This window comes from Cygnus olor, chromosome 17 (assembly GCF_009769625.2).
Source record: "Cygnus olor isolate bCygOlo1 chromosome 17, bCygOlo1.pri.v2, whole genome shotgun sequence".
NCBI classification, from domain to species: domain Eukaryota; kingdom Metazoa; phylum Chordata; class Aves; order Anseriformes; family Anatidae; genus Cygnus; species Cygnus olor.
The window spans coordinates 1,791,483-1,810,348 of record NC_049185.1 but is presented as its reverse complement, the minus strand read 5'-3'; the positions used below and the strand labels follow the sequence as shown (position 1 = coordinate 1,810,348).

Below are 18,866 nucleotides of genomic sequence, written 5' to 3'. Positions count from 1 at the left end.
TGCGAGCCTTCGGGGGGGTTGCTTTGGCAAAAATTGTCCCTGTTGGAGAAGCAGGAAGGGGACCTTGTGTCAGGGATGGAGCCCCAGGGCTGTGGGACGGGACCCACACTGGGGAGCTGTGAGGGATGGAGAGGGGACAGGTCGCAGCCCAAACCTCCCCTTCTGCTCCGGGGTTTGTGCCGAGTCAGCTGGCAGGCAGCTGGTGCGGACGAGGCAAGGCTGGGGCTGCAGTGCGGAAGCAGGAAGGGGCTATTTTTATCCATCTCCATTCCCTGTTACCAAGGATCTGCAGCGGGGAGGGAGGGAAGGAGGCAGGGCCCCAGGCACGGGGGCTGGGGGGGGACACACACCTGCCAGGGCCAAGACAAGAGGGGACAGAATTACCCCCGGGTCCCCCTCCCCAGCCTCAGTCATCACACACATCATTTTCCTTCGGTTCAGCGTTTAATCCTTTCGGTTACAAAACAAGACCCAAAAACCTCAGAAAAGGAACTCAAACAGCGGGACGGGGACACTCCTCTCTGTGCCAGGATGAGTCCCGGTCCCGGAGCAGCACAGCGGGGCTCAGCGGTGGCTGAAGAAGCCCTGAGGGTAGTTGAACTTGAAGGGCTTCAAGCGCATGGGGCCCCTGCAAGAAGAGAAAAAGGTGGAGGTTGGCCCCCAGGTGTCTGCTTCCAGCCAGGCGTGGGGGTAAATGCAAGCTCCCAGGCCCGGTGCACCCATGGGAAGGGCCAGGCAGCAAAGGAAAGGCTCCAAGCGGTGCGTGGCTGTCACCAGGTGCGGGGACAGCAATGCCACCAGGGCACGGGGCCCTCACCTGACCAAGCGCAGACACATCTTCTCCTGGGGAAACTCCTTGGGCCCCTCCACGCTGGTGTCGTGGGGCTCCGTCTCCAGGTAGACGTCCAGCACCATGCAGAGGCGCTGCAGCTGGTTGGTGAGGAGCTGGTAGCCGGGTTTGGGCCCCCACAGCTCCTTGTAGCACACGTTGACCTCGCTCTCCATCGCCTGGCAGAGGCGCAGAGAGCAGTACGGCCTGAGTTCGGTTTTCTGCTCCTCCCAGCCACCAACCTGCCCCCGTGGCTCCCTCGCTAAGGGCACAGAACGGCCGGGAACACCCCCAGAAGCCAGCAGATCTCCAGCTTCCTCCCCCACCGCCCCTGCTTACCCGAATGTTGTCGTCGTTGTTGCCGGTTCGCTCTCCTTTCCAGTTCAGGCAGAGGCTGAAGATGGGCGGCAGCGCGGAGTAGCCGGGGTTCAGGACCACGGCGGCCTGGAGCTTGGCTGGACAGGGCAGGGCAGAAACATCACCCACGGACCGCGGGGGCGATCCGGGCAGCTAATAATTAGGCACTGCCGGGGGAAGGAAACGCCTACCTGTGCCCCTTTCTATCAGGGCCATGTAATAGAGGTGCGTGTCTTCGGCCAAGCCGGCCTCCAGCACGTCTTTAGTGTAGGGCAGCTCCTGCGGGGGGAGGCAAGAGGAGGAGTGAGCGGCTGCTGGTGCAGGAGCTGGAGGGGACGCGGCCTCCGCGCAGCGCCTACCGCGTAATCCTCAAAGGGGATGGCAGTCCACTTCACCAGGCGCGAGACGATCTTGGTGGGGAAGAGATGCTGGCACTCGCTGGAGACCGGCACCACGCCGTGCTCTGCAAGCAAGGACCAGGCTGAGCGGGGCAGGGGACAAGAGCTCTCTGCAGGTGGCAGCAGAACCGGGGCCCGGGGACATCCCCTAAACTTCCGACACCTTCACCAGGCGCCCAGAGAGCAGCGGCAGCCTCGGCTGCGATCCTGCTGGTGCTCACAGCCTCGGCAGCGCGGGCCCAGCCTGCTCGAGGGGCACTCGGCACGCCTGGGAACGTGGCTCTCCTACCGCCACGGCCTGAATCTGCTCCGGCGCAGGGATGGCCGGTCCCAAAGGCCATCGAGAGGGGACACAGCCGCCCTGTCCCGCCCCAGCAGGGCCCCCCCGAGCACAGAGGGGCGGTGGCAGCGCAGAGCTGTAGCACCAGGCACTGTCCCCAGGCAGGGGGCGTGGGGCCGGGCGCTCACCGAGAGAGGCGAACTGCTTGTGGAGAGCCAGGCGGGACTGCAGCCTCGTCCGCAGCAGCTTCACCGTCAGCTCCATGTGGCTGGCGCTCAGCGAGTTGTCCGCGGCCACCGTGTGCTGGGGGAGCAGGGGACGTCACCGCCTTGCCTGGGACAGCAGCCCCCAGCCAGGGCCGCTCCGCGGCTGGGGCTGGTGCCAGCTGGAGCCCCGGGCTCCCGGGGGGACGGGACGGGACACAACCGCCCCCAAAGCCTCCCCAAAGCCCCGCCAGCCCAGCTCGGCATCCTGCTGGAGAGGGGAGGGAAGGGGCGAGACGTGCCTGAGGCTGATCCTTGGGGAAGTGCAGGCCGCCCAGCTTCTGCACCCACACGTAGGGGTGCCCCAGCTCCGTCACGTAATCGCTCAAGGTCAGGATGCTGCGGGGAAGGAGGAGGCAGGGTCAGGCCACCCCGGAGAGCTTCCTCCCCTGCGGGGAGCGGGCTCCTCCTTCCTCCGCCCCGAGCCCACGGCAGGACAGCGGCCGCGCGCAGCCCGCTCACCCCACTTTGTCGAACTGGAACTGGTTGGCGGGGTTGGGGGTCTTCTTCCCGTGGTCTCCCGGGTACAGGCAGCTCAGGAGGGAGTCCGGGGAGAGCAGGTCGCTGGCGGGAGGGAAGAGGTGGATCGCACAGCAGCACGGCCCCTCGTCTCTCCGGGGCACCCACTAACAGGCTGTGAGCCCAGAGAGGGGGGGGGTGACGAGCCCCGCGGGCTGGGTTTTGAGACCACGGCGGCTTTCCCCTAGTTCCACTCCAGAAGATCTCCCGGGGAGATCTCCCTGGCTGTACAGGAGCTGAAAATCCCCGGGGTTCCCAGGGAGCTGCTCAAAGGCACCCCGGTGCGTTAACTCTGAAACCTACTGATGACCACCTGCACAGGAACCCTGCGGGGAGCCCAGGCTGGGGGGGGGCTCGGCCAGGGGCGTCCCTGCCACCGCCAGCCTCCCCTAAGCAAGGGACCCCGAAGGACCCTGCTTTCGGGGGTCTCACCCGGGGCTAGGGGGGCTCCTCGACAAGATTTGTCTCGGCAGGAAGGACGGACACCTGCCTGTCACGGAGGGGTTTGGGCCCCTACAGGGAAAAGCGAACCCAGGAGGACTGGGAGGCCTCGCAGGGACAGCCTGGGAGGCAGCACCTGCTTACGGGGGTCCCAGGCCAGCCTCTCCGGCCTCCCTCTTCCTCAGACACCTCCTCCTGGCCCGGGAGAGCGCTCAGCCGATCCGAGCTCCCTGGGCGGGCTCCCATAGCTGCCATTTCAGCCAGTCCTCACACAAATCAGGCTCAAGCGGTCCCTGGGGAGCCCGCGGAGAGGCAGCTGCATCTCTGGTGCTCAGGACAAGGTGAGCCGCAGAGCAAGCAGGCGGAGGGAGCCGCCAGGCAAAGGCTGCAGGAGGGAGGAAAGCAGTTTGGCTGCAGGAGGGTGACCGCACGTGGACAAAGAGAGGTTCCTCACAGGCACTGCTCTCCTAAGTGGTTCCCAACCTGCCCTGCCCCTGGTTCAGTGGTGGGGATGTAGCAGGGGGAGGGAGGCAGGATGCTGCCTGGAGCTGCGGCAGCCTGGCGGGGCTCCCACAACAGCCCGGGAGCTAACGGGGAGGACACGGCAGGGGCAGCGAGGTGGGAGCACTCCGCACGTGCAGAGGGGCAGCCGTGCTCTTGGGGGCCTCCCTCACGCGTTAAAGAACAAACCAGGACAGCACTTGGGCACTGCGGCTCTGCACAAAGGCCTCTGCGATGCCCCCGGTAAGGCAGGCGAGGGACTGAGGATAAAAACTCACCCAGAGGCCCACGCCGCCCGCGGGGGAGCCGAGGAACACTCACTGGGCATTGCGGGGCTCTTACGGCCCACGGCTCAGCTGAGGGACGTTGCCACCACGTGCCAGCCCTCGTGCTGCGGGGACACCTGGGCAGGGTGCTCGTGACAATCTCTGGGCTCCGCGCGGGCCCCACGCTCAGCACCCACGGGGCAACCCTCACCCGGCGCTGATGGCAGTCGTCATCTCGACGGCAGTGGTCACCTTGGTCTTCACCGTCATGACGTTGAGGTTCATCAGGTAGTAGAAGGTCAGGTGGAGCACGTTCTCGTCTGTGCCAACAGAGGAGGGGCAACAGTGCTTTGTGCTCCGGCTCGGAGCTCCCTGCGGGGACACGCACCCTTCTGCTGCCCCTGCTAGGACAGCGGGGCCAGGCAAGCGGCGTGCCCTAACCTCTAACACCCCCACCAGCATTCACCGGAGGCCCAAGACCCCGCCACGAAGAGAAAAGCTCCTAAGCAGAGGGATGCGGCTTCAGAGCGAGGGCATCCCACCCGCGTGGGCAAGGGGAGTGCGGGGAGAGCTGGCAGCGCTGCCCAGTGCCTCTGCTCGGCCCCCGCCCATCCCTGGGGAGTGGGGCTGAGGGCAGGGACAGGGCACCCCCCCCGGCGCTGCCCCGCTCTGCCCTCGTTGCCACAAAGGCTCCCCGACCCCCCGCCGCCCACCTCCGCGCCGAGGGCCGCCCGCCCCCGCCTACCTTTACACTTGAGGTCGATGGTGACGGACAGCGGGTGCCGCTTGAGCATCTCCTTGCGCTTGTCGTCCAGCTGCACGCCCAGCGTGGGCCGGCGCCGCTTCTGGGGAGGGGCACGGAGCTGTGGGCCCCGTCCCGCCGCCCCTCGGGAGCCCCCCGCTGCCCTCTCCTTCCCTCCCCACCTCCCCAGCCCCGAGGTCCTTCCCTGCCCGGCCCCCTTCCCGCACCCAGGCGGGGCTGGGAGCTGCCCCGAGCAGCCCCGGTGCCCTTTCGGGCAGGTGGCGAGGCACAGACGGGATGCGAGCGCGGGGGGGGGGGGGGGGGGCGCGAGCGCTGCAGGTTCCCCCCCCCCGCCGTGCCGTGCTCGGGGCAGACGCTGGAACGCAGCCTCCCCCCTCCCGAGGGGCACCCGGGGGCGCCCAGCTGCTCCGGCAAGGCCAGCCCTCCCCTCCCCTGGGACCGGCCGGGTTTACGGCCAGCACACCTCCCCGCACGCTGCCAGTGCCCGGGGCTGGGTCCCCAGCCGCTCCCAGGCCCAGCTGCCCCACGCCTCCCAGCCAGCAGGCGCACGGGGCCCGTCCCCGAGACAGGGAGCTGGGAGAGGGCACGGCGCTGCCCCTTACCGTGGTCTGCTCCTCCTCCACGTCAGAGTCGCTCTCGTCATCTGCCCAAGGAGAGGAGAGGGCGTGAACGCCGTGGCGAGGGGCTCTTCCCACACCCAGCTCCTCAAGCTGACACCGCAGCTCCCCCCCAGACGTCGTCATCCCCCCTTCGCAAGCAAAACGGGTGTGACGCCCGGCTCAGGAACGTTCCCCCGGCACTACAAGTCACTCCGACAGACGAGGGACCACGAAGCCCTCTCAGGAAGGACTTGGGCACAAGGGTGATCGGCTGCTGGGATCCCCATCCAGCGCCCCCAGGCCAGCACCCTGCCCAGAACACGCCCGCTCCTCCACCCAAGCCTCCGGCTGCAGCAGCACCTCCCCGCTCACCCTGCGAGTCCTCGGGCGGCTTGTACAGGGCTTTGGCTTCCTCCACGCTGCCTTCGATGGCCACGACGAGCTTCTTGTCTACACGGGGACACGCAAACCAAGTCAGGAACCCAGCTCCGTGTGGGAAAGGCAGTTCGCGAAAGCTTTGGCGCAAGCTGGTAAGGTGGGAGCGCGGGGGACTACCGCCTGCAGAAGCACGCCCCCGCGCAGCGTTTGCTAAGCCTGCAGAAGGAAATCCAGGCTGCAGCGCTGCCCCAAAAAACCTCCTGCCCCACGGCCGCACGAGGCAGAGCCCCACGAAGCTCAAACGAGGGGTCAGCAGGAAGAGGAGGGTGTCCAGAGGGTTCTGCGGGGCCACCACGGGGCCGGATCTCCCGGCAGGATGGGGTCAGAGGAAGCACAGCGCTGGGGTTGGAGGGACTGTCGCTGGAAGCCGTAAAGACCAGGTCTGTCAAGAACCAGGAGGGGCTGGGGGCTGAACGGCACGAAGAGGGAGCAACGAGCTGCCACGGCACTCGTTTTTAGGGGTTTTGGGCAAACCACCCCATTCCTGCTGAGCAGCGGGGCTGCAGCTCCCGCACAAGCCAGGAGACGCAGCCGGCGCGGGGCGACCCTGAGCCCTGCTGGGAAATCCTGACTGCGGGAGAGCTCAGCGAGCACCACAACCGGCCTCCGCACGCGGAGCTGGCCGAGGGGGGGGGACGCTTTCAGGTGAGCTGCAGAAGGCAGCACCAGCACCGGGCGGGCTCGCAGGCCGCCGTTATCCCCGCCGACCCTGGTGTGGTGCCGAGGACGGGGGGCGGAGGCGGGCAGGCAGCTCCGCCAGCAGTTCTTCCGGCCAGCGGAGCCGAGCCAACGAGGTTTCAAACGCTGCTGCCTCAGGGTGCTGCCTCCGGGCTCAGCAGGACGCGCCAGGACGGCCCGCAGCGCCCCAGGTCTCCTCCCCAGGGCAGCGCTTCCTGCTGGCACCGCCGAAACCCGGCCCGTGAGGTGCCCCCGGTGCTCACCGCAGGCCTGCCCGTAGGCGCTGGCTTGGACGAAGAGAACGTAGAGGGGCGGCGGCAGGTGCCGGGCTGTCTCGTACTGCTTGTGCGCCTGGTCGAAGGGCATGAAGAGGTACTCCTGGACGGGCAGGGAGGCCTGGGGGGACAACGGGACGGGCTCCAGGACCGGGGATGGAACGGAGTGGACGCCCTTCTCAGCGCCTCCCTCGCCCCCCGGCACGTGGAGAGCGGAAAGCAGCTGAGCAGCCGCGGTGTTAAACGCGAGGGGACAGCCACGGCGAGCCCCCCGGGGGGCTGGCAGCTCGCCTCCCCTGGAAAACTTCTGGACGCGAAAATAACCCAGTTCCTCCTCCTGCTCCCTCCTCCCAAGGCAACCGCAAGGGGCTGGAACCGCGCGCGGCTCTCTGGGGGGAGGCCCGCTTAATGAATCCTCGTCCGCAGCGCTGCAGGAGCTGCCGCATAAACGAGGAGGCTCCGGCAGGGCAGGGAGCAGCTCGGACACGTGCGCTCACTCAGCCGGCACCCGACACCCCCTGGCGCCACGCTGAGCGGGAGGGGACCGCGCTAGCGCCGCTCCCGGAGCCGCGCAACGCTCTCCCTTCCCTGCGGGGCTCAGGGAGTACCTGCATGATGCTGTTGAGGCGAGGCTGCAGGCTGCTCAGGTACTCCTTCTTCACCTCAATCTCCTTCAGGATCTTCTCCTTGATGGTCAGGCACTCCTTGTACCTCTCCGCCAGCCTACGGGGGGGGGAATTTGGTTAGCACCACGCGGCGCGGCGCTGGGGCCGGCCCGGGTCAGCAGCCCCAGGTGCCCTGAGCTGTCCCGAGTCCCTGCAGGATCCGGGAGAGCTGGCGCAGGGACGCGCAGAGGGCTCTCAAGGGCAAGCGGAGGCAGCCGGGAACTCAGAGCATGCAGGGAGAGGAAGTGGAAGCCGAGCCTCGTGCCGTACCGAGTCAGGGCAGCGACCATAACTTCCCTCAGCAGCGCTGCTCCCGCGCCAGCTCTGCTGCCGGGACCCAAACGGGTTCACCCTGACCCCGAGGAGGCTCCCCCACTTGGTGCCACGTCGGCAGATCCCGAGGTCGAGCTCCCGAGAGTCAGCTCAGCAGCAGAGCGCTCACGCAGTTCTCCGCGCCCGGCCGGAAAGCCGAGGGAAACGGAAGCTGGCCACGACTCAGAGCCCCGGGGGCGCTCGCCCCGAGGGAGCACGCAACCCGTCCCGCCTCGCCGCGCGCGCTGCCGCCTCTCGCCCGGCGAGCGCAGGACACGACGCAGGAAACGTACCCGCGCTGGGTCGACGCACGCCGAGTGCCCTACGCCGAGCAGCCCCGAAGCCCGGCTTCCAGACGCCGCTGCTGAGCTCCCCGCAACAGGGCCAAGCAAGGCGAGCAAAGCTGCGTGCCTCCGGCCACGAGGCACCTTCCGGAACGAAGCCCAAGGGACGGACACCCAGCACGCCACGCGGTGGCAGGGCTGCAGACACCACCGTGACTGCCGTGGAGAGACGCCAACAGCTCTCACAGCACCAAGAGGCGCCCAAAGCGGCGCCAGCGTCCGCTCGCGGGGCAAAGACTGCTTCCCACCACAGCCGCGGTGCTCCCTAGACACCGTGCAACGGGGACAGGCATCACGCGGCTCCTCGGCATTTTGTCACGCAGCTGTGGGACGGTTCAGCTCTTCGCTTTTTACGCGGCTCGCGACGAAGCAGCAACGTTAAGGAGAATCCCGAACGGATCTCCAGGCCGAACGGTGCCCCGCAGGCAGAGCTGCGCAGGGGGCAGTCACGGTGTGTTTGCTTTGCGCAGGGGGCAGGAGCTGCCAGAGCGAGGCTCCTTGGGCGGCCCTGCATCGGCCGAGGAACCCAGGGGGCCGGACCCCGCCTTAGGGCGGCAGGACCTTAGGACCGAGCCCCTCAAGCCCGGCTCCTTGCCCCACAGCCCAGCAGACACAGCAGCGGTCGCTTCCTCCCACGCGCCCTGTCCTGCAGGGCGGGCTGCCGGATCGCAGCGCCTCGTTGCCCGTCCCGAAACGTCACCGCCCCGCTGGGCGGCCTCCGGGCAGACACGGGGGGCGCTCGTGCCAAAAACGTCCAGCTCCGAAATCCATTTTCTCCTTTCCACGCCCCGGAGCCAGCGCTGACGGGCACAGCGGGTTCCTCAGGACGGCCGAGGACGCCTCGCTGCCCAAAGCAGAGCACGAGGCGCAGTCCCAGCGGGGCTCCCCTCCGCGAAAGCTCCCCGCTCTGCGGAAAGGGCCCCAGCCAGCCCAGCCCTCCCCAGGGGGCGGCTCCCCGTGGCAAGGACTCAGTTACAGCTATCCGCCGCTCGCTTTACGCTTGCTTTGACGGCTTCAGAAGGGTGACAGAAACCTCTCCCTCGTGTCCGCCTCGCCCGGCAGCCCGCAGAGCCCAGCTCGCGGCTCTTTGCAGGCGGACCCGACCCACCTCTTGCGCTGCTCCAGCTCCCAGTCGAGGCGGGCGAGGGTCTGCTGGTGGGGCTCGGTCAGGGTGATGTCCGGCCGGCTGATTTCGGTGGGGGCCTCGCTGTAGAACTCCTCCAGGCTGACCAGCTCGATCTCCTCGTGCTTCGATCTGCAAACACACAGGGACCGGGGTGAGGGAAGGCGGGGCGGCAAACGCACAGCCCCTCCTCGCCCTCCCCGGCCAAGCTCACTTGAACTCCAGGCACTTGGTGATCTCTTTCTGCAGGTGCATCACCTCGTAGAGCAGGTTCTGGAGCTGCAGGTGATAGGCGTCCACCTTCTGCTTCGCCTGAAACACAGACGCGGCCGGTGACCACGACAGACGCAGGGCAGGAGGCACAGGCGGCGGCAGCAGAGCCGTGAGGACGCCCCTCCCCGGAGACCCCGAGCACACGGAAGCGCCCAGCGGGGCGAGCGGGGATGGGTTTTTACCCCACAAACGTCACCGATACCCGCACGCCCCCTGGCACCGCCCAGGGATGACGGCTTTGGGGCTATGCAACCATTTAGAGGAAAAAATGACGTTTCCAGGACTGGGGAAGCAAACGCTCATCACCTCAAACCGATCCTGTTCCGTTTCGGGGACGCAGCACGTTCTGGGGATGAGACCAGGGCAGAGCTGCCTGGGCACGCGGGCCCAGCCTGTCCCTGTGCCTGTTTCCCCAGCAACACGCTGAAAATGAACGCTGCTGTACCGTGAAAAACTCTTTTGAGATGTCCGGGTAAAAGCTCTGGAGCCCGAAATTCACATCTCTCAGGCCCGCAGCACGCCGGGCACCTGAGGCAGAGCTTCCCGCCTCACCGCTACAGACAGGAGACGTCCCTCCTTCGTAATCCGTCACGATTACGGCCTCTGCGTCGCCGCAGAGCCTCCCGGCAGACCTCTAGCGCAGAGAGCACCGCCCGGCGGGGCTTCGTTCTGCCCACCCGCGCCCGCCGCAGCCCCCCCTGGAGCCCCGTCCCAGGCCAGCCGCCCCCCGGCCCCGTACCTCGTGGGTCTGGTCTCGCCCCTTCTTCAGGCGGATGTGCGCCAGCCGGTTGAGCTTCTTCAGGGTCATGAAGTGCACGCAGCTCTGCACGCGCCGCTCGTCTATCTCGGAGGCCTGCGGGCAGGAGGGAGCTGCGGGAGGCGGCGGGGGAGCCCCGGCCGCAGAGCCCCTGAGCTCCGCGGAGCCGCGGTGGCGTTACCGGGCCTCCCGCCGCCCGCGCCCCAGGCCGCCACCGGGCGTACCCAGAGGGGCTCCCAGCACCACAGGGGGCTCAGCGCCTTCCCTGAGAGCCCCGATCCGCCAGCGCGCTTCCCGGCACAGCCCAACGCCACCTGACGTATCAGTGACCCAGCCCGCGCAACGAGCGCTCGGCCAGAGACCCCACGGCCTCAGCTAGGTCGCGTTTTATTTTACTCGAGGCAGACCGTTTCATTTTCCTAATCCCCCCCCCCAGAACAGAGCACGGCTTCCGCTGCTCCCCGCTTAAGGGACAACGTCAAAGCACAGAGCGCGTCAAGCCTGGCGCCGCGGCTTTCCTTACGTTCTCCTTGATGCCCCTGCTCTTCAGCTCCTGGATCTCCGCCATGAGCCTCTGCAGCTCCTGGCAGGTCTCCTTGTACAGCTCGTAGTCCTTGATGGGGTCGCGCAGATCCACCTCGCACTCCTCGCTGTAGTACCGGGCGTCCTGCGCGGGGAGCGGGCCGCGGGCCCCCCCGTTACACCGGCGGCCCTCCTCGCCCCGCTAAGCCGGGAAGGGTTCGGGGGCAGCGCGGTGCCCCGGGACCCCCCACCCCCCGCCGCGGGCCCCGGGCTCCGGGAGCGGCCCGGCAGGGCCCGCGCCTCGCCTCGAGGCCCCCGGCCGGCCCCGCTCGCCGTGCCCGGCCCCGCGAGGGACCCGGCGCCCCCCTGAGGGCCGGGCCGGGCCCCGCCGTTACCTGCTCGCCCTCCGCCTTGCCGCGCTTGCCCTCCGGCGGGGCGCCGTCCGTGCGGATCACTTTGGGCTTCCGCTTCTTGCCGGCCTCCGAGGACATGGCGCTGGGGGCGCTGCCGGGGGCCCGGCCCCGGCCCCTCCCGGTCCCGCTGAGCCCCCCCGGTCCCTCCCGGTCCCTCCCGGCGCTCCCGCTCCCGTCGCACGCCGCCGCCCGGAAGTGACGCGCGGAGCAGACGAGCGCGGCCCAGGCGGGGCAGAGCGCCCCCACCCCCCCCCCGGCGGGCGGTCCTCCCGAGGGGGCGTGGCCTCGGGCGAGCGAGCGGGCGTGGCTTTGCGCGGCGTGGGCGTGGCTTTGCGCGGCGTGGGCGTGGCTTTGCGCGGCGTGGGCGTGGCTTTGCGCGGCGTGGGCGTGGCCTCAGCCCCGCCGGCGGCGCTTTGGCGGGGGGGGGGGCCCAGGCACGGAGAGCGGCAATGAATCGTTTAATTGGTCCCGCCGCGCAGCCCCTCATTTGCACGTCATTAGCGGTAATTAACAGCAGCTGCCCCGCCTCCGCAGCCCCCCCCCCCCCCAGCACCCCACCGGACCCGGGGGCTGCCCCAGCCCCGGGGCTGGGCACGGGACGGGGCCGGGGGCGCGGGACTCGGCCCCCCCCCGGTCCGGTCCGGTCACTGCAGCGGGGAGATCTTCAGCGGGATCATGATCCGCGACTCCATCGTCCGGATGAGCGGGACTGCGAAACGCAACAGCGGGGTCACGGCGCGCTGCGGGCACCCACGGGGCCGCCCCCCCCCGCCCCCCCGCGCTCACCCGTGTAGTACACGTTCTCGTCCCAGCCCCGCTTCCGCCACGCCGCGTTCCTCGTCTCCTCGCGGGACTGCAGGTCCTTGTAGGCTGCCGGGACGGGAAGGTTCGCGTCCGAACCCGCTGCGGCCCCGCGGCGTGCGGGGCTTCGGGTGCCGTGGGGGGCAGAGGCGGGGGCGGCGGCGGCAGGGCGGCGAGAGGCTTACCCCAGAGGTGGTGCACGACGTAGAGCTCCCCGATCTGGGAGAAGAAGCCGCCCACGGCCTCCTGGTTCTCCTGCCGGTACTTAATGGCCCGAGCCCTGGCAAAGGGGGCGGGAACGCCGGGGGGTGGGGGTTGCACAAGGTCCCCCCCCCCCCCGTGTCCCTGCGCTGAGGACGGCCGAGGCTTTGTCCGCGCCCCGCTTCCAGGGACGAGGACGCGGCCGCGGGGCCGGGCAGGAGGCAGCCGCTTACCAGTTGTTGCCCCACTCAATCATGGTCCCTGGCTGGAGACGGAGGAAGAACCCGCAGGGTAAGCGGCCGGGTCCCAAGCACCACCCGCTCCCTCCCCTCCCCACGGCCGGGGCGCAATCCCCGGGGCTCAGCAGCCCCCAAGCCCCCGCTGGGGGCTCTGGGATTTCCCAGCCGGGTCCCGGAGCCGAGCCCGGGAGGCGCCCAAACCCCGCGGAGGCGCCGCGCCCCACCTTGAGCTTGTAGGTCCTGAGCTCGTAGATGTTGGGCCCCGGGCGGGGCAGGGGCTCGTTCCAGAAGCTGAACTCGAGCAGCAGCTGGTTCCTGCGGGACAGCAGCATGCGGCTGCGCTCCTTGCGGAAGTCCAGGTACTCCTGGGGACAGCCAGAGCCGGGGGAGCTGCTGCGAGCGGGGGCACCCCGGGGGGGGGGGGCGGGGGCCGCGGGAGGGCGGCGCGCTGCCGGCTCGAGCGGTACCTTGTTCTGCTTCAGCTTGTTCATGCAGTCCATGAGGGCCGGGTACCCGCCCGAGAAGCGCCAGAGGTGCACTGGGACGGCACCGGCGAGGCGTGGGCTGGGGGAAAGGCACCGGGCGCCCCGCAGTGCCCCCCCCCCCCCCCCCAGCGGGCCACCAGGGCTCACCCCGCGTCCTCTCCCTGCCCAGCGCCAGGGTCAGGGCTAGGAGGGGGCTGACGGGGGAGCCCCTGGGGGCCGCTGGGTGCCCCCGTCGGGGGCTCTGCCTTCGCTGTCTCTTCGTGCAGGAGCCCAGCGCTCACCTGCCTGGTCCTGCTCGCCGTACCACGTGTTCCAGTTCCCAACCAGGTCGCAGGGGTAATCGGCGTCCAAGTGCAGCTTGGGCAGCACCTCCTCTCTGCGCGGGGCACAGGGGGCGGTCGGGGGGCGGCCGTCTTCCTGGGACACCCCCCCCCCCCCCAAATAGGAGAAAGGGGGAGGCTGGGGGCTGGGCGGGCAGCAGCTGCGTCTCTCCCAGCGAGAAGGGGGCTGAGTTTCTTACCCCTGAATGCTCCTGGCACCCCCATTTGCCCTCCCAGCCCAGCACGAGGGGGGTCTCCCTCCATCTCAGCCCCCCCCCAGACCCCACTGGGACACCGGGCAGCCCCCCCCAGCGCACGGCAGGGCAGCAGCGGGGGCTCACGTCAGGCTGTTGTAGGCATCCAGGCATTCTGGCTTCACGTTGTGAACTGCGGGGGGAAAGAGGGCGAGAGGCTCTGTCGCCTGTCACAGCGGGGATCGAGGTGGAAACGGGGCGGACAGACGAGTTACTGGGGTGCGTTCCCCCTGCCTGCCTGCGGGGCACTCACACTGGATCTTGTAGAGGTTGCTGGTCTCCTTCTTGGACAGGAGGTTGGAGTGGGCGTCCTTGCGGGGGTCCACCTTGTGCACGAACAGGGAGCGGAACCAGCTGCCCTCGCTGTCCCGCGAGTACGCCCTGCGGGGGGTGGCGGGGGGGGAACACCGGGGAACGACCGCTGCGGCCTGGTGCGGGGGCACAACGGGAGGCGGAGGCGGCGCGGACCCTCCCCAGCCCTGCTCCGGGACTCCTTTTCCCCCCCCCATCCCCCCCCAAGGCGCCCCCCCGGGAGGGGGCTCGTTCATCTCCTAGGGCCCACGCCGAGGGGCTGCGGCGCAGCACAGAGCACACGGAGGCAGCGCAGCGGGGCCAGACCTTTGCCCTGGTAATGTATTAACGGCGCGGGCCGGGGTCAACGGCCCCGTACACACGGGGGGGGCCGGGATGACACCAACCCCCCCCCCCTTAACCCCCTTGGCAGGGCCGCGGCTGGGGAGGGGGGGGGGAGAGAAAGGAAGGGGGGGGGGAAGGGAGGCTGGGGGGGGCGGGGGCGTGGGGGGGGGGCTGGGGGCTGAGGGGCTGGGGGCTGAGGGGGGGGCTGGGAAGGGGAAAAGGGCCTGAGGGGGGGGGCTGGGCCTGAGGGGGGGGGGTCTGGGCCCATGGGGGAGGGGCTGGGCCTGAGGGGAAGATGGGGCCTGGGGGGGGGGCTGGGCCTAGCGGGGGGGATGAGGCCTGGGGGGGGCCGGGGCCTGTGGGAGCGGCCGGGGCCTGAGGGAAGCTGGAGCCCGGGGGCTCCGCCGGGCCCCGGGGGCGCTGCCGGTGCCGTGCCGGTGCCGCCCCGGTGCCGGTGCCGCCGCCCCCCCCCCCCCCGCTCACCGCGCCCCGCCGCCGCCCCCGCAGCACCGCAGCCCCCGCAGCGCCGCCGCCATCTTGCCGCGGCGGGGCCTGGCCGAGGGGCGCGGGGGGCGTGGTCGCTCGAGGCCACGCCCCCGCCGCCCCGTGGTGGGCGGGGCCCCGTGTTGGCCACGCCCGCCGCCGCCCTCAGAAGCTGGCCTGCAGCACCGTGATCCTGATTGGCCGCCGCGCCGCGCCGCCGGCCCCGCCCTCGCTCCCCACGAGGCTTTGCTCCCACGGCCGGCGCCAGGCCTCGCCGGCCGCCCGCAGCGCGGCCGCGCCTTCGGTCGCCGGCAGCCAATCAGAGGGGCCGCTCGCGGAGGGCGGCGCCCGATTGGCCGCGGGGCCTTCCCCCGCGGCCCCCCGCCCTCCGCCGGCCGAGGCGGGCGGCTGCCGCTGATTGGTCGCGGCGCCGGGGGGGCGGGGCTCCGGAGGGGAGGGCGGTGGCGGGGGCGGGGCCGGGCTGGGGGCGGGGGGCGGGGTCAGAGCCCCCCGGCACCTCAGGGCCCCCACGGCCCCCCCACGGCCCCCTGTGTGCCTCCACGGCCCCCCCCCAAGGCCCCCCAGGGCCCCCCCCATGTGTCCCCCCATGTGTCCCCCCATATCCCCCTGTACCCCCCGTGTCCCCCCAAGGCCTCCGTGTCCCCTCCTATCCCCCCGGGTCACCGATATCCCCACAAATCCCCCCGTGTCCCCCCTTATCTCCCCCATGTCCTCCCAACCCCCCCCCATGTCCCCCCATATTCTCCCGTGTGCCCCCAAGGCCCCCCCCAAATCCCACCACGTCCCCCCCAAGGACCCCATATCCCCATGTGTGTCCCCCCCATGTCCCCCCAAGGCCCCCCAACCTCCCCTGTGTCCCCCCATATCACTCCCTATATCCCCCCTATCCCCCCGTGTGCCCCCAAGGCCCCCCAAATCTCTCCACGTCCCCCCCCCAGGACCCCATATCCCCATACGTCCCCCCAAGGCCCCCCTTAGGTATCCCCCCATATCCCCCTGTGTCCCCCCCAAGGCCTCTCATATCCCCCCGGATCACCCCATATCCCCCCATGTCCCCCTGTGTGATCCCAAGGCCCCCCCAAACCCCACCATGCCCTCCCCAAGGACCCCATATCCCCCCGTGTGTCCTCCCATGTCCCCCCATGTCCCCCTAAGGCCCCCCCAACCTCCCATTTGTCCCCCTATATCCCCCCGTATCCCCCCATGTACCCCTGCGTGCCCCCAAGGCCCCCAAAATCTCATCATGTCCCCCCCATGTGCCCCCCCATGGCCCTCCATGTCCTCCCATGGCCCCACAAGGCCCCCCCATGTGTCCCCCCATATCCCCCTGTGTCCCCCCAAGGCCTCCCATATCCCCCAATATCCCCCCCAAACCTCCCCCGTAGCCCCCCCAAATCCCCCCCACGCCTCCCCCACGCCCCCCCGTGCCCCCCCCCCATTGCCCACCCCCCCGGTGTGGGGGCTCACCCCCCCAGGGGCGCAGCGCAGCGCCGCAGGGCGCACACCCAGGCGCTCAGCTCCGCGGGGCTCTCGGCCCCCAGCACGTAGGGCCGCATCCCGGGGTGCTCCGCCTGCACGGGGGTTTGGGGAGGGGGGGGGAACATGGGGGGGGGGCCCTGTGTGTGCCCCCCCCCCCCTCAAGCCACGGCACCCCCAGATCCCCGCGACGAGCCAGGGCTTGGGGGCCCCGTTCCCAGGGTTTGGGGTCCCCGTTCCCCAGGGTTTGGGGGTCCCCCTGCTTGGGGGGGTGGCAGGGGTCGGGGTGCCCCCCCCCCGGACTGACCGTGAAGAGGAAGCGGGGGGCGCTGGCAGCGGGGCCCAGGACGCGGATCCGGTAGCTGGGCAGGGGGAGCCCCCCCCGAACCCGCTGCTCGCTGCTGTCTGGGGGCAACGGGGGGGGGGGGGGGAGCTTCAGGGAGGGGGGCAGCCCCAAGGACCCCCCCCCGTCAAACTTTCCCCCCCAAAAAAAAAACCCAGCCCCACTGTAGGGACCTTGGGACCCCCCCACTGTGCTCGGGATCCCCCCACTGTGCTCAGCCCCCCCCAAGAGACCCCTGGGCCATCCCCCAGGGCCCCCCCCCTTCACTCCGGGCCCCCCCGATGCCCCCCCCGGTGCCCCCCCCTCACCCCGGTAGTAGTAGAGGCAGAGATCGACCAGCACGAACCAGCGCCGCTTCCAGAGCCGCAGCCCCGAGCTGTCCTGGGGGGCACGGGGGGGGGGGGGGCTGAGCCAGCACCCCCAAAAAACAACCCCCCCCCAGTACGCTCCAGACCTTCCCCTAAAACCCTTCTGATCCCCCAAATCCTGTAACCCCCCCCCCAAATCCAGGCCCCCAAATCCAGCCCCCTCCAAACCCCATACTCCCCCCAAAATCCAACCCCCCCCAGACCCCTTCAAACCCCATAACCCCCCCAGCAGCCTCAGCACCCCCCCAGTACCCCCAGCACCCCCCAGACCCTCCCCGTGAAACCCTTCTGATCCCCCAAACCCCATAACCCTCCCCACACCCCCCCCAAACCCCATAGCCCTCCCCCAAAATCCAACCCCCCCAGACCCCTTCAAACCCCAAACCCCAGACCCTCCCCCCCAAAACCCTTCCGATCCCCAAAACCCATAAACCCCCAAACTTCAACCCCCCCAGACCCCTCCAAACCCCATAACCCCCCCAGCAGCCTCAGCACCCCCCCAGTACCCCCAGCACCCCCCAGACCCTCCCCTGAAACCCTTCTCATCCCCCAAACCCCATAACCCCCCCGAATCCAACCCCTCCCAGCCCCCCAAACCCCATAACCCCCCCCAAAATCCCCCCCCCCCCACCTGCTTGTGCAGCCAGCCCCTCATGGCTGGGGGGACGCGGGGGTCCCTGCGCATCGCCTGCCCCCCCTTCCCAAAGGCGTGGACCCTCGGCACGGGGCGGCAGGGCTGGGGACGGGGCTTCACCGGAGGGGGGGGGGCTCAGAGCCCCCCCCAGGGCCCTGTCCCCCTGTGTCCCCCCCCCAAACATCCCCCCCCGTCTCACTTTGTCCCTCACAGCCCCCCTCAATCCCCGGGGTCCCCCTTCCCAGGTCCCCTTTGGGGCACCCCCCAGCCCCAAGCCCCCCCCCCATAGCTCCCCATGCCCCCTGCCCCCCCCCCATAGCCCCCTATGCCCCCCCGACCCCCCCATCTCCCCCTGCCTCCCTATCTCCCCCTGCCCCCCCATAGCTCCCCCAGCCCCCCCATAGCTCCCCCAGCCCCCCCATAGCTCCCCCTGCCCCCCCATCTCCCCCTGCCCCCCCATATCTCCCCCTGCCCCCCCCATCTCCCCCAGCCCCCCCATAGCTCCCCCTGCCCCCCCCCACCTCCCCAGCCCCCCCGTGCCCACCTGGGTGCCGGGGGGCCGGGGGGGGGCCGTGTCGCGGCCGGCCATGGGGTCCCAGCGGGGGCGGCTGCGGGGGGGCCACCGTGAATGGCCCCATTCAGCCCCCACCGCCCCGCGCACAGAGGCCCCGTTCTGCGGCGTGCGGGGGCGCTGGGCCGGGGGGGCCGGGAAAGGGGGGGCCGGGGGGCTCCTCGCCCGCCGCTGGTCCCATCCTGCCCGGCTCCGTCCCCTTGTCCCGGTCCCGGTCCCGTCCCGTTACCCAGTGCCGGTCCCGGTTCTGATCCCAGTCCCGCCCCATTAACCCAGTTCCAGTCCCAGTCCCACCCCGTTATCCCAGTGCCGGTCCCGGTTCTGATCCCAGTCCCGCCCCATTAACCCGGTTCCAGTCCCAGTCCCACCCCGTTACCCAGTGCCGGTCCCGGTTCTGATCCCAGTCCCACCCCATTAACCCGGTTCCAGTCCCAGTCCCACCCCGTTATCCCAGTGCCGGTCCCGGTTCCAGTCCCAGTCCCACCCCATTACCCCCGCCTGCCCTCAGTCCCCACCCCGCTATCGGTGCTGGTCCCAGTCCCGACCCGTTACCCCCGCACCGATCCCAGTGCCCCAGTCCCCCCCCATTATCCCGTTACCCCAGCCCCAATCCCATCCCGCGCCATTCCCCCGGTGCTGCTCCCGGTCCCACTACCCCAGCCCCAATCCCAGTCCCGTACCGCTATTCTGGAGCTGGTCCCGGTCCCGTTATCCCGGTGCCGGTCCCGGTCCCGTTATCCCGTCCCTGCGGTCGCAGCCCGGCTGTGACCCCGCGGGGGGCTGGCACGGGGCAGCGCCCGCCCCCATCCCAACCCCGCGGTGACACCGCGGATGGGGACGGGCACCGAGCAGTGGGGCACCCCGGGGACGTCCCACGGCGGCGTGGGCGGCCACGGGCGGCCACGGGAACACGGCACCCCGAAGTATCGTGGGCACCCCGAAGTATCGTGGGCATCTGAAGCGTCGGGGGCGTCCCACAAGAACAGGGACATCCTACGACAACACGGGCATCCCACAG

The 18,866-nt window shown here is 70.3% G+C and overlaps 2 protein-coding genes across 7 annotated transcripts; both read right to left on the bottom strand.

The window, feature by feature from the left end:
- Window positions 1-434: 434 nt before the first annotated feature.
- THOC5 (THO complex 5) lies at window positions 435-11,216 on the bottom strand. Its single transcript, XM_040577176.1, has 19 exons — window positions 10,999-11,216; window positions 10,605-10,748; window positions 10,064-10,177; window positions 9,266-9,363; window positions 9,037-9,183; window positions 7,216-7,330; window positions 6,596-6,728; window positions 5,589-5,666; window positions 5,220-5,260; window positions 4,600-4,699; window positions 4,066-4,174; window positions 2,590-2,691; window positions 2,370-2,466; window positions 2,053-2,167; window positions 1,546-1,649; window positions 1,378-1,465; window positions 1,169-1,284; window positions 818-1,008; window positions 435-628 (listed from the first exon to the last, which is right to left on the bottom strand). The coding sequence occupies exons 1-19, from the start codon at window positions 11,092-11,094 to the stop codon at window positions 565-567; spliced, it is 2,052 nt and encodes a 683-aa protein (XP_040433110.1). The 5' UTR covers window positions 11,095-11,216; the 3' UTR covers window positions 435-564.
- A 242-nt stretch (window positions 11,217-11,458) lies between these two features.
- On the bottom strand, window positions 11,459-18,670 carry NIPSNAP1 (nipsnap homolog 1). 6 transcript variants are annotated; one of them, XM_040577177.1, is made up of 15 exons: window positions 18,529-18,670; window positions 17,822-17,885; window positions 17,275-17,391; window positions 16,584-16,656; window positions 16,240-16,337; window positions 15,924-16,027; window positions 13,570-13,697; window positions 13,404-13,449; window positions 13,024-13,118; window positions 12,725-12,795; window positions 12,482-12,622; window positions 12,252-12,283; window positions 12,003-12,097; window positions 11,803-11,886; window positions 11,459-11,725 (listed from the first exon to the last, which is right to left on the bottom strand). In XM_040577177.1, exons 2-15 carry the CDS (start codon window positions 17,864-17,866, stop codon window positions 11,661-11,663), a joined length of 1,194 nt encoding a protein of 397 aa, XP_040433111.1. In that variant the 5' UTR covers window positions 17,867-17,885; window positions 18,529-18,670; the 3' UTR covers window positions 11,459-11,660. The 6 variants fall into 6 exon arrangements, with proteins under 6 accessions (XP_040433111.1, XP_040433112.1, XP_040433113.1 ...); XM_040577178.1 differs by having other exon boundaries at window positions 17,275-17,379; XM_040577179.1 differs by lacking the exon at window positions 17,275-17,391.
- Between the last annotated feature and the right edge of the window lie 196 nt (window positions 18,671-18,866).